General features: G+C 40.7%; 1 protein-coding gene across 4 annotated transcripts in view; it reads right to left on the bottom strand.

The window, feature by feature from the left end:
- The window catches only part of LOC142499617 (pro-glucagon-like), a 57,361-nt gene that overhangs the window by 9,823 nt on the left and 34,467 nt on the right, over positions 1–13,071 (bottom strand). For 3 of the 4 annotated variants that reach the window (XM_075609223.1, XM_075609222.1, XM_075609225.1), the window contains exons 3-4: positions 5,718–5,846; positions 2,247–2,369 (exon numbers count right to left, since the gene is read on the bottom strand). In XM_075609223.1, coding sequence (XP_075465338.1) covers positions 2,247–2,369; positions 5,718–5,846 — 252 coding nt within the window. Of the gene's footprint in view, positions 1–2,246; positions 2,370–5,717; positions 5,847–6,744; positions 6,913–13,071 lie in introns of those variants that run through there. The other variant, XM_075609224.1, reaches the window with a different exon arrangement.

The following is a 13,071-nucleotide window of genomic DNA, read 5'->3' as shown; positions in this document are numbered from 1 at the left end:
TTTAAGCTTTGGGAAGCTTCTGAGCTATCAAGATTTAAGGGCCAAATACAACATTAAAGAATTAGATACATTTAAGTACCTTCAAATCAGACATTTTATCCAAAAAATATGCCCACTCCCGGAATTCCCTTCTCTTACAAAATTTGTGTATCTCTGTAAAACTAAGACCCATCAAAAAGGTCTAATATCGGAAATATACATTGAACTCGAGAGATCTTCGACCCCTCCTCTACTGTACATGACTATATGGTCAAATGGGCGGCAGATTTAAACATTGATATAGAAAGAGAGACGTGGGAAGAAATCTGGAAGGCAGCCTCAGAAACTTCTATATGCACCACAACAAAAGAGAATATTTATAAAATTATGTTTTTTTGGTATCTTACCCTGCACGATTAAACCAAATCTACCCCCTGGCATCAGATCTATGTTGAGAGGTTGTGTTCATAGAGGGACATGGCCCACATCTGGTGGACATGTCCGGAAATTGTGAAATACTGGGCCAAGGTCCAAATTCTGATAAAAGATGTCACTGACCTGGAACTGCCTATTGAACCACTAACCTTCCTACTGGCCAGGCCAATCCCCGGAATTGACCGACCAACTAGGAAATTGATCTCCTTAATCCTCACAGCATCTAGATGTGAAATTGCGGCCTCCTGGAAGAGAATAACCACACCTGCGATAGGGACAATCAAAAAGAGAATCAGTGAGGTGATGCTCATGGAAAAGCTAACGGCTACCCTGAGACAAAATCTATTCGCAATCTACAAAATTTGGGAGCCTTGGATCCTACTAACTAGACAAAGCTAACCGACTAGATAAAGCTAGATGACTCAATATCCAATATGAGACCCCGCCTGCCAGGGTGGGCCCCCCGGGTGGGGCCCCCCCTTGCTTTCCCCCCCTTCCCCCTCTGCCTTCTCTCCCTGAAGGCTCCCCCTCACCACGACAATTTAGGTTGTCTATTCTTTTTCTCCTAAAAAATGTAAAACTGTTCACGAATTAGGCTATGTTGATTGTACGATGACAAATGTTGTATCAATGCCTAATAAAACCATTTGAAACAAAAAAAAGATATGGGTTACAGAGGTTTACTGAGATAATTATTGGTGATACAATGTATGCATGAAAAACCCAATAAAAGTAAAGTTGAAAAAAAAAAAAACTGGAACAATATTGTAGTTTCTGATTCAGTGCATCCTACAGTGAGTTCACCACAAACATACATAGGTTTTGATAAAAAATATATAATTCTTCTGAATTTTCAAGTTGCTTAGGAAGCTGGAAGTGATAAAATAACTGGCAATAGTTGTACTTGAAGCACTTTACATGTGTGATTTGAATGATATTTAATCACAAAACGTATTCTGCTGTGATCCTTAAAATGTGAAATTAGTGTGGTTTAAAGATTAGTTGTTTGTGATTTTTTTCTGGATATTTCTGCATTCTTTACAGGACCAAAACAAATTGCGATATCAGCTTTAGATCCTACAGAATTCTGCAAAACAATGAGAGATCCAGCTCCTAAACCAAAGCAAATGTCCAATTTCAGGGTCTGGATCAATGTTGGAGGTGCTTACGAAATCTCACAAATCTCTACTGTGCTTTAATAGTTGAAACCTATGTCTAAAGATGGGCAAATATGTCCAAATCTGTTTCCCGCAATTTCCAGAGTTTGTCATTCAAAATTTGTTCCACAGTGTCAAAGCCGCCAATGGATTGTTACATTTTCAATTCACGTGGATGAATAAAAAAACTACCACTGTATACAATCCCATGGTGGACTTTAACAATCCACCTGCGGATTCCGCCACCCACTGACGGATTTTAATAATCCAATCTGTGGATCAGCAATCCGAGGTTTGGATTCTTAAAATCCGTCAAGGTGGAATCCGCGGATGGATTGTTAGTGTTAAAATAAAAAGACACGGATCTGCAGAAATCCACGGAAGAAAGGAACCGGCCGATCTGAATCTGCAAAATAAAATGTGTCAATCTCTATCAGTGACCACCATGATTCTCCTACTCTCAGAAAGTAGTCTATTGCCATGAAACACATTCTACTGGCAGAAGGTATATTATGGTAGATGGCTGCTTTTTAAATATGGGCCAATATGTCTCAACCATGCTTTCACCACTTGGACACAACATGAAAGACTGAACACTGTAGATTAATTTTTGTTAGACCAATAAAAATGGCATCAAACATAAAGACAAGATTAATAATAAAAAAACACCCTTACTTCGCATTTGCAATGCTTGCAATTAACCAATCAACAAATGCATTGGCTGCCTCGGTTTCCAATGACTTTATCTTGTCACTGGTGTCAGTGCCTTCTGCGTGTCTCTCAAGAACAGCATTGCGACTTGAAACAAAGAAAGACATCTTGTTCAAAGAAAGATTTAAAAAGATTTTAAAAAGTCCATCTTTTTCCATATCCCAGTGATTCCAAACAGGGGGTTCAGCAAAATAAAATCTGTAAAGACATATATCAGGCAGTGTAGTGGGTTCCTGAGCCTGTGAGGGGGACTGAACACATACAGTAGTAACTCTCCAAACTGCACCTTAACATTGAGGGTATAGCTGTCAATTACAGCAGGAGCTTCTGAAGTCGCCTCCCACAATGCTTTGTATCTACAGGCATTGTAGGGCATGACTTTGGAATCTCTGGCAGTCATTGACAGCTATGCCACACATTCTGTCTGCACACACAGAGGTGCAGTTTGGGATCTTTTTAAGAGTGTTCTCCCCACACGAGCCCAGGACGCTGCCTGGGATCAGTCACACAGTTTTGTTAGCAATAGTCTGATGTGTAGGCAATAAGGTTTATTAATTAGGGGTTCGAAGAAAAAATATTTTCTAGCAGGTGGTGGTCATTGATTAAAGTTTGGGAACCGCTGCTATATTCAAACTTTAAATAATATTTCAATATAAAATAATATTATAAATAAATATAATGAAATCAAATGTCTACTTAACTCAAGAGTGAGTGCACTGGGGTATCTTTCTCTCTATTTCATTAATTATTATGAGTGAATGGATCACCCCATACCTCCTTTCAGTACTGGAGCATCAGACAAATAAAAATATAAAGTCCTATATAAAGAATATATTCAAACGTTCCCATCTATGCGGAACATGGTTTTATATACAGTCCAAAAGAATATACCCCACATTGTCTCAGTTTAAAGGAACTTTGGTGTTGTAGTTTGTGTTCAGTTGTTTGAATAATACAGAATTCTTGTAAAAGGTCATTGCAATATTAGATTCAGCCACATTTATAATGCAATTTGGTAGATTTACAATTTGTGTAATCCTGAAAACAGGAAGTAGCTTTAGTTTGTCAAAGCTAAAAGCTTCCAAATAAAATAAATTGTATTAGCACAGTCCATTTTAGCAGCGACCAAATGAGTTGCATTGTAGTTTAAAACATTCAACCATGTAACACCCTCTTTATAATTTCACCTGCACTGTAGATATATTATTGAAATAGGATAAACAACAATGAGAAGTATGTACCGTGTAGAAGAGCGGTAATCAACTCCAGTCCTCAAGAGACACCAACAGGTCAAGTTTTCAGGATATCCCTGCTTCAGCACAGGTGGCTCAATCAGTGGCTCAGTCTTTGACTGGTCCACTGATTGAGCCACCTGTGCTGAAGCAGGAATATCATGAAAACCTAACCAGTTATTGGCTCTTGAGGACAGGAGTTGGCTACCCCCGATGTAGAATAGCTGCTAAACTGAATTTGTTCTCACTAAAGGGGTAATTTAATATGCTCTAAAAGGGCTGATTGACATTTGAAATATTAAGTGGAGCTCAACAGAGCCCAGCACTTTGGCTGCTTGAGCTTCCAAGTTATTGGTTCGTTCACAGGTGTATGAACCTTCCACGTGTCTCATAGTTAGCATTGTGCCTTGAAACTCAAAACAAATGCAGCTGTTAAAACTCAAGTGTTACTTAGAATCACTTTGCTGTTAAAGGACCTGGCAATGTTAGAAAAGCCTTAAGTACCACTTCCTTATATCAATACAAATGCTGCTACTCACTTCTTTGGCCTATGCTTCAAGCTCCTGGCAAGTGCAACGAGATGCACAATATATTTTTAATTGTTTTTTATTTATGGCAGCCGTGTCAAATGTTAAAATTGTTGCTAATCAAGTTTCTTACGTTTGGCGCAGATCTGATTATACTAACATTTGTCTTCTAAAAAAAGTGATGGGCCCACATGGAAAAGTTGATACGGATCATTATAATATGAAAGCATGTAGCTCCTTCCATAGCTCCACATATTCACTCCCCAAATTGCAAACAAGAACAAGGAGAGTAAACAAGGGACCAACAAGCTTGATGCAAAGCTGTGGGCCACAAGCTGCACTTATTATGGGCCATGCCTAATGCATGGGATGGTTGTCACGCCATATGCAATGGGAAAAGGACATATGACGTACTGTACTGTTCGCCACTCGTTAAATTAACTCCTTGTATTTTGATTTACTGGAGACCATGAAATCAGACTGTATTGAATGCTGCAAACAACATCATAACTGGTTTGATGTAAATAAAGAAACTGAATTGTAAAGAGACTGGAGCTGAAAAGGAAGCATAGACTTTGGGGTTTATCTACAACAGTCTCCCAGCTGCAAACCTGAGGGGGGAGAAACAGTGCAAGTAACAGCGCCATGTCTATTAGAAAAAGAATTCCATTAAAAGCAAGAGGTTTTCCTTTGATAAATCTGGTTAATTTATTTTGCACTATTTTTGCAGTCTGTAGAATTATAAATAATCGCCATGGGGACTAATTCTATATGCTAGTGTAAAAAAATAACACTGGAGTATTTATTTTGCATCAGTTTTGTTGCTGGGAAATGTTAGCTCCAAAAGATGAACAGAATTCATACCATTATAGGATTGCCTCCTAAACATTATGATAGGCTGAGTTAATGCACATATCCTGCTGGGAAAACTATTATTAGAAAACACCCAAGAAAATATATTTTAGGTGTATCTTGCATTGTATTGTTCTTGTTGTTTTGCTTTCTAGTAATGTAATTAGAAAGGTCAAATAATTAAAAAAACAGGTAGAATAAATCAATTGATATAATGGAATTTTATCGAGAAACCACTGGAAGAGAAGAAAGTTCCAGTAATCTCCTTCTCAAGTGAGCGAACATAGGGGTTATTGAGTAGAGTGTAGACTGTGAGGATGCGAATTGTGGCACTTTCACATGGAAACTCCCACTGAAGTCAGTCGATGCTTCCATGCAATAGTCAACCAATGAACCAATCGGCACTATGAAGATAAATGGAAATGTTTTATTTTTTATTTACAGTAAGATATTGCTATGCACAACTACAAAAGAGGGTCCAAAGCAGACAACCATATTTTCCATCAGGGCTTCAAATTCACCCATAAGTCTATAAAATGTGAAGGACCAAACAACACGTATCCACATTGATATTCAATATGCTGTGTCTTAGTCCCACTGGTTATTCTTTGAATGAAGCACAACTCTTCCACAACATAGGAAAGATGTGCATAGCGAAGAAGAGGTCTACAGTACTATATGTGCCAAAATGGAAAAAAAAAAACTTTAAAGAACGGTACGGTAGTGGATTATATGAATAATTAACTAATTTGAATGAATGAGTTTGTCAAACAATAGCAGAGGCTGCTAAAAGAAAATTAATAAGGATAATATTAGATTCTTACCCTTGTTTTTTCCCTTCTGCCTTCAACCAATGGACAGGTTCTTTGACTGCTTGAGCTTCCAAGTACTTGTTCATATCATTGGTGTCTTCTATATTATTCTGAAAATCCGCATTGCGCCTGGAAACTCCACTGTACCAAGAAAAGCAGTGGTTAAATTAACAACCATAGTGCTAAGTTACAACAAAGTTACATTCACTAAGCAATCTAATGTTATTTTCACATTTTTAGTGCTAATAGTGATTGGTTAAACAAAATATGGCATTGAGAATCTTTACAAAGCTTTCATTATATAGAATACTGAGTGCAGCATAGAATAGAGACAACAAGAATTACCTGGGGTTCATGCACTAAGCTCTATTAAGTCACTTTTAGAGCGCAAAGTGCTCTTAGAAGGTTATGTTGCGCTCAACCTGATGCACTTAGAAACGCAAACAGGCACTTTGCGCTTTAAAACTGACTTTTTTCAGGAATTTTTTCTAAGTCCAACTTTGCTCGTTCGTATCCTTGTTTTCATAAAATTTTGCCCTTAAGCGGGATGCCCTAAGCAACGCAACCTTAGCGTATGCGAAAGTTGCGTTGATCAGAACACGTCAGGTCAGAGTAGACGCAAAAAAAGCTGGACTTAGAAAAAATTATTGCTTTTAATTTTTGCATGCGCAAAACCCATACAACAGGCCGGTGGGTGTCCCTGGCTGACCCCGCGGGTGTCCTTGAGGGAGCCCAGGGCTCGCGCGGGTGTTCCCGGCTGACCCTGCGGGGGTCCGGGGGTGGGGGTCCCTGGCTCACCAAGCGGGGCTCCCCACTGGAGTGCAGGGGACCCCGGGAGTGCGGGAGTCCCCGCGGCCGTCCCGGGGTACCCGCAGGCCTGCGGTTCCAATATTGCGCCTCCAAAAATAATAAAAAATAAATACACCCCCTAACACATACAATACAGTAATGGGCAAAATTACTATTATCCGCATATGCATTTGCCCATTTTAAATACATATAACTTTCAATAAATACAGTAAAAACATATTACACTTACCTTTTACAGGCACCCACGATGAAGGCCGTGTTCATCCTCATCTTCATCCTGTTCATGCCCCCTCTGATGCTGCAAAACATACACAAGAATAAAAACAGCCAATGTAATGTCCCCTAACCCCTTAATCACCATAGCGGTTATTAACCGCTACAGTCATTAAGGGGTTAACCCACCCTCACCCACCACTCGGGAGGCCTACATACCCTCCCCCACTAACCCCCCACCCCGTGAGGCCTAACACCCTCACCCAATACCCAGCCGGGAGGCTACCCACATACCTCTGGGGCCAATACCCCCTCCCGCCACATAACATAAACTGCCTATTTAAATGGAAACAAATATCAAATATGTACAGTACACAGCCCAAATATGAAATACACTATAAGTGGATTAAAAAAACCTTTCCTAAAACAACAAAATAAGAAGTAAGTTTAAGAAAAATGCTTCTTTCCTGTATTGTCAGTTTTGTTGAAGTCCAGTGGAAACTACTCACCTTGTGACCACGTGAAGTGTATTTTTGAAGATTATGTGACAGGTTTCCTCTGAGTCATAAAAGGTATTTTTAGAGTGTCATTTCTGCAGCCCAGAACTGACTGTAGTCCAAGAAATATAGGTTAAACTGTGTAAAATATTCCCAGGGTGAATAAGGGCCTGCTAGCCTATGTTTAAGGGGTTAATTGGAGAAGTGCGCCTGTGGTTTGCGGTCAGCAGTGGAGGATACAACATTGTATCACTGACTCACCACAAGACTAGCAGGGAAAAAGCCTTAACTAACCACAAGTCAAGTATCCACTTGACTCTGTGGTTAAGTGTATCCGAATTGCAACAACGTATGATGTGGTTTGTGGCAATTCAGTGCAATTGGATAAGTACGTCTGCGGTTGGATTGCTACATTGAGTTCCAACCGCAGACAGGGAAATTTAATGTCTTAACACCCCACATCAAAGCCTTACACAATTAAAGGTATAACTTTAGTTAGGAATATCCTAGCTTTCTAATTTTTTGTATGAAAAGGGTTAGAAGGGAATCAAGCAGATTGATATGATTTTATTAATTGTACCATGTGTATAAATACATAAACGGACATTGCCCTGGTGTAGATACAATTAAAACTATGTGAGCTGGGGGAGTTGCAGGGCATTCAAAGGGACAGCGGATACATTAAAGATTCACCCAGATAATTTGTGTTTAGCCAGTCCAGGGGAAGTCATAAATAAAATGAATATCCAGGCTTCTAAGAGACCCTAGGGAGAGGTCGCTCGAATGTCTATAGAAGTCCGGAGCTTCAAATATTTTAACCCGATATAAGGGTGAAGTGCCGGTAAATGAATTCAAGTCATTTGCCTAGCAAATGGTGGGGTATCTCAAGACAGGTAGACTTTCTGTCACCAGGGCAAGGGGGTTTGGTCAGGTATGCTAAGCGGGTTAAGTGAGAAATTAGCGCATTACCCTTAGCTTGCTGTGACGCCCTTTGCCCGGCTACAGGAACTATTGGCAACCTTGCGATAGGGCAGAAGTTGGCTCCTATGCCAAAGAGTGGTTGCCCATTCCCAGATAGGCTTGTGAGGATATTATACGCCCATGCACGCTGTCGGGAAGGTGTTCTCTACTTTTACATCAGAAAGGATAGCGTGCGGGACCAAGAGACGTTTTCATCATCACCACGGATTTGTGTCTCGCAAGGGCAGAACAAACTTATTTCATTTGATGAATATATAGGCTTGGCAAGTTGTGCCCCTAGGCAAATGACTGCGTCTTGTTTCCTGCTCGCGTATCAACCCCGCTTCTGGGAATTGATACCTGGAGACCGGATTGCATGAACTTTTGTTCCAGAAACCTTTTATTTCGTTCTGGGTTTATTTGTGATAATTTTGTAATTCAAGTGTAGCGGTCATGTAAAATGGCTACAGTCATCTCTCCTGCTGACAGTAAGGCCTGGTAAGTTGTGGGCATGCCAGCAGTAATTATGGAGGTTTGCCCTCACACCCTGGTGAGGTGCCCTGTGTATGGATGGGAGTGGTCACAGGCTCTGACTCCATGGTTAGTGATGTCAGAGGTGTGTCAGCTTCCAGAGTGTACATAAGGCACAGCACTGTGTCTAAGAGTTAGTTCTGAGGAGTTCTGCGTGGTTCTGAGTAGTCTGCCAGAGTTCTGAGAGGAGTAAAAGTTATGTTATAGTAGCTGAGTAAGAAGACTGTGTCCAGGGACCTGGCACAGGGTAAAGACATCCCGGCTGGGATAGGGAATCCCTATTAAAGGAGAATTACACCTTTCAAAGGGAAGCACTGACTGATTATGAGTGGATAGAGAAACTACTGCGAGGGGCAGCTAGCCCACCTCAAGCAATAAAGATGCTCTTAATTACAAACCCTCTCGTGTACATGTGTGGAGTGATTGTACAGAGAGGAGCACCACAGAGGAGTTCCTCGCCAGGACCATCCCCAAGTGACCGAAGGGACCCTGATGAGGTGGAGGCGCTGCACTGGAACTAGGTAGGACTCTGTACACTACCTCAGCTGCCTGTCTGGACGGGTCCTCCCCACACACCATCATGCGGGAGACTCAGGAGTCCTGTTGCCAACAGGTGCACCACCAGACACTATCACCCTGTAATGGGGACTGGTTAGACCACAGGGGCCAATGTGAGATTGGGTGGGTCAGGCCGGTTCACAAAAACCGTTACACAAGCTTTGTTTGTTCTTTATGTGAATAAATACAATTTATTTTATTTCATGCTTCATTCAATCAAAGGATCCAGATGGTAAAGTGTTAATAAGCTTGGTCTTCTATGACAGGCACCATGGCCCCAGCCTAATAGTCTAACTAGAGAGTTGTCCATAGATACAAATGTAACTAACTAAACTGTCTTCGGTGGCGCTGCCTCTCGCGGTCATACGACCACAATGGTCGCAGCACCAGAGGAGTAACACTGTGGAGGATCCCATTTGGAAGCAGGGAACCTCCCCCTCCCCCTACGTAACGCGACAGATACAGTCTCTGGACTTCTACTTTTGAGGACGCAGACTGGAGACAACATCTGTATCATAATGCATGCACATTTTTCCAAAACTTCACAAGCCTCTTTGGCATGTGCATTCTCATGGGAAGTATTATTTCTATTAGCTGTTGATTAAATTCATGCCATGTAGAAATGGCCAATTTTATTTTACAGGTTTGGATCGCTGATTCCTTTGGTCAGTGGATTTTCATGTATTAGTCTCAAAAAGGCAAATCAGCCATTTCGGATATGTTTTTTCAAAGACAGAGAGAAATCCGAAATCTATTGCCGTATTGTTAAAAAACTGCACTCGGGAAGGAGGGTGAAACGCTTTTAATTTAGTAGTGTCTCCAGTTGTATACAGTACCGACACACTTTATCCGAGTGTGGTCGGTACCGCAAGCCGGGAAATCTCCCGGCTTGCTAGTGGCCGCCCCTCGGCGTGCCGCGCGTCATAGACGCGCGGTCACGCGTCATCGGGAGCGTGCGCCCCCTGCACGCGCGTCCAGGGGCTCCCCGAGGGACAGCGGCAGGGGGTTCCGGGGGACCCGGCGGACCCAGCAGCGGTAGGGAGAGCGCCCCGATCGGAGGGCGCTCTTCCGCTGCTTCAGCGCGCGCCCGTCACCCTCCGAGTGACGGGCGCGCGCCAGGCTACTGCTGCGGCAGAGAACGGGCAAATGCTCGAATAAACTCTGCCGCAGCAGTATATATATATATATCCTCAGACATCTCTCCAAAAAAATCAGCGATATATGCCTGTGATGAAAAAGGAGCACACCTAAGGTACCTGGCTGGGAGATATGCTAATGCATAGGCAAAATATATTTAAATGAGTTACATTCCACACTTCCTAAATGTATTTCCATACCAACTACATAGAGATAGGCATCAACCTAATAACTGCAATAGTGTCAGACGCGACAGGACTAGAACCCACAATTACTGCTTTTTGAGTCCACAGCTCAGTTGTAGGGCACGACTGTCTACTATTAGTATAGGGATAACTATTTAGTTGGTTGTATCTTTGAAATAACACAGACACACAAGTAAAAACAAGGGAAAGCACAGCAAATAAAGAAGATGCAGAGAGAAAGTAATATAAGAAAGTGAGCTGATGACTTGAGTTAATGGTACTTCTAATAATATAAAAGATAAAGACAGCGGGCCATATTTACTAAGCAGTGTTCTGCACTAGGGCACATTCGATGCTGGAATACATTACCGCCTATTCAAATAAATGAACTGTAAGGTGTCTTCCCGCGCCAGAAGGTGTCTCATGGCAGAAGACTGCTTTTTAGAAATGCTTCTCTAGCCCCGAAGAGGGTAACGTGCTTTGTAAAAGTAGGAGCACTCAATGAGAAATAGAACTCAAAACTAATTATACATTGGTAGTGGTGCTGGCCATCAGCTGGTTTAGAGCTGTTAGAGCTGTTGTCCTGAATAACAGAGGTTGTGTGGGTTTGACTTCTGATCCTGTTGGGTCTGACACCATATCCTATTCCGCATAAGGTGGCTGAGACTTAGTCAACCCATAAATACTTTGTGCGCTGTAGGAAGCCAGCGGACTCACTTCCTGCCGTTTGTAGAGTTGTATTTATATTACAATAAAGTATTTGGACTCAGTACATTATGTGTCTGGCTCTCTGGCAGATGGCACAGTGAATATTTATATCCCTGTTCTGTTATACTGCAGTCACCTTTGTGCATATCCATCATGTAGCACCAAAATGAGTGCATATACCTGTAGTAGCTCCCTCCCTCGGCTTCCTTTAAAAGCAAACAACTTTCACTTCCTGGTTGACAGTTTAATGTTCTTTGTGATTCTTCTGAGATACCTGTGAAATAAGCTAATAGCTACTGTAGAATAGCTCCATGAGTCAACAGTGATCAGTAATCAGCTCAAAAGTAAGTTGTGATTGTGATCTTGATAATAACTAACAGCTGGTTTAGCTCACATGGCTAGTGCTGTGGTCTAGAAAAGCAGTGATTATGGGCTCTAATACTGGTGGGTCTGATGCTTTCTTGAGATCTTCCTTAAAATAGGTAATAAAACGGTTTTGAAAATATTTTTTAACGTACGTCTTTATGAAATGAATGGGCATTGTAACTCTGAGTGTGTATATAAATGTGTTACATTTAGGACTATATTTACAGTATAAATAAAGATATACAGTACATACATTTGATAAAGTTGCAGTTTGCTTATGAATACTGTAATGTCGTTTGTATGTCATCAATCTTATAGTATCCCATGCTCTACTTTGAAATTACATTTATACTTTGTTGAAATTATTTGACCGTCTTGTCAGACATTTTATATGATTGTTTTTAAAATGTGAACTTTGATTGAAGATCTCCCAAAGTATTCCCAAACCTTTAAAATCTGCTCTTAATCTGCCACTGTCATGTTCTTCCTCGGGTATTTCAACTGAGATTCAAATGATAATTAAGATAAATGTAAATATTAAAAGCAATGAATAATTAAGGTGAGATATGTAAACAGAACTGAACTGTATTGACACTTTGGATTACCCCCTTTGTGCTGGTTGGTCCAGCAATCTCCTACTTCATAGATGACATACTATAGCTACTAAAGGTTATATGACTTTTCCTCCATTGCTATCAAACTATTGTATACTTTTTTTTTTACGTAAATGGCCTGTGATTCCCTATTCCCTTTTGATGTATAAATAAATGTTTCTGTAAATAAAGTCAGGAAAACTAACAATTCTTTCCTTTCGGTGAGTGGATACATTTGGTGAAAAGATTAAGACATGTATTTACTAAGCAGTGCTATTAAACAAGACATATGAAACAGTTTGTTTTCAATAGTGTTAGTGTTTTTACAGTGGCACGATGCCAGGCTAAATATTTAAATTGATTAAAAAATTTTTTTTACATTGGATATCATTGATTCACTTTAATTTTATGAATCACAACACTTTCCAAACCTTGTCAATTACCCATAGCTGGTTTTGTTAAGATTGCATTGGTCGTATGTAAGAAATGTGGTGATACCTTGAAGTTAACCCTAGTCGCTTGGCCTGCAAAATAAATCCATTCTTCTAAAAATCTCAGAAGTTGTCTGCAGTTTAAATACTGTATGTAGCCAGTTCACTTAGCAGACACAATGTATTTCAGACACAAGAGGCGTTTAGGGTACAGTTAGCATCACACATTCAGTGCAGATGGATTTTAAATTAGTCAACAGGCAACAATGATAATGAAGCTTGAAAAACTTTATTTAAGGCTACTAGTTAATATTCTGAAAGCTTAGCCTTTTTATACTAAACAGGGTGATCCGACCGCTATGTTTTTCTGACACCTT

The sequence above is a fragment of the Ascaphus truei genome, chromosome 7 (assembly GCF_040206685.1).
Source record: "Ascaphus truei isolate aAscTru1 chromosome 7, aAscTru1.hap1, whole genome shotgun sequence".
Classification (NCBI taxonomy): Eukaryota; Metazoa; Chordata; class Amphibia; order Anura; family Ascaphidae; genus Ascaphus; species Ascaphus truei.
This window is presented reverse-complemented; position numbering and strand designations above follow the sequence as displayed.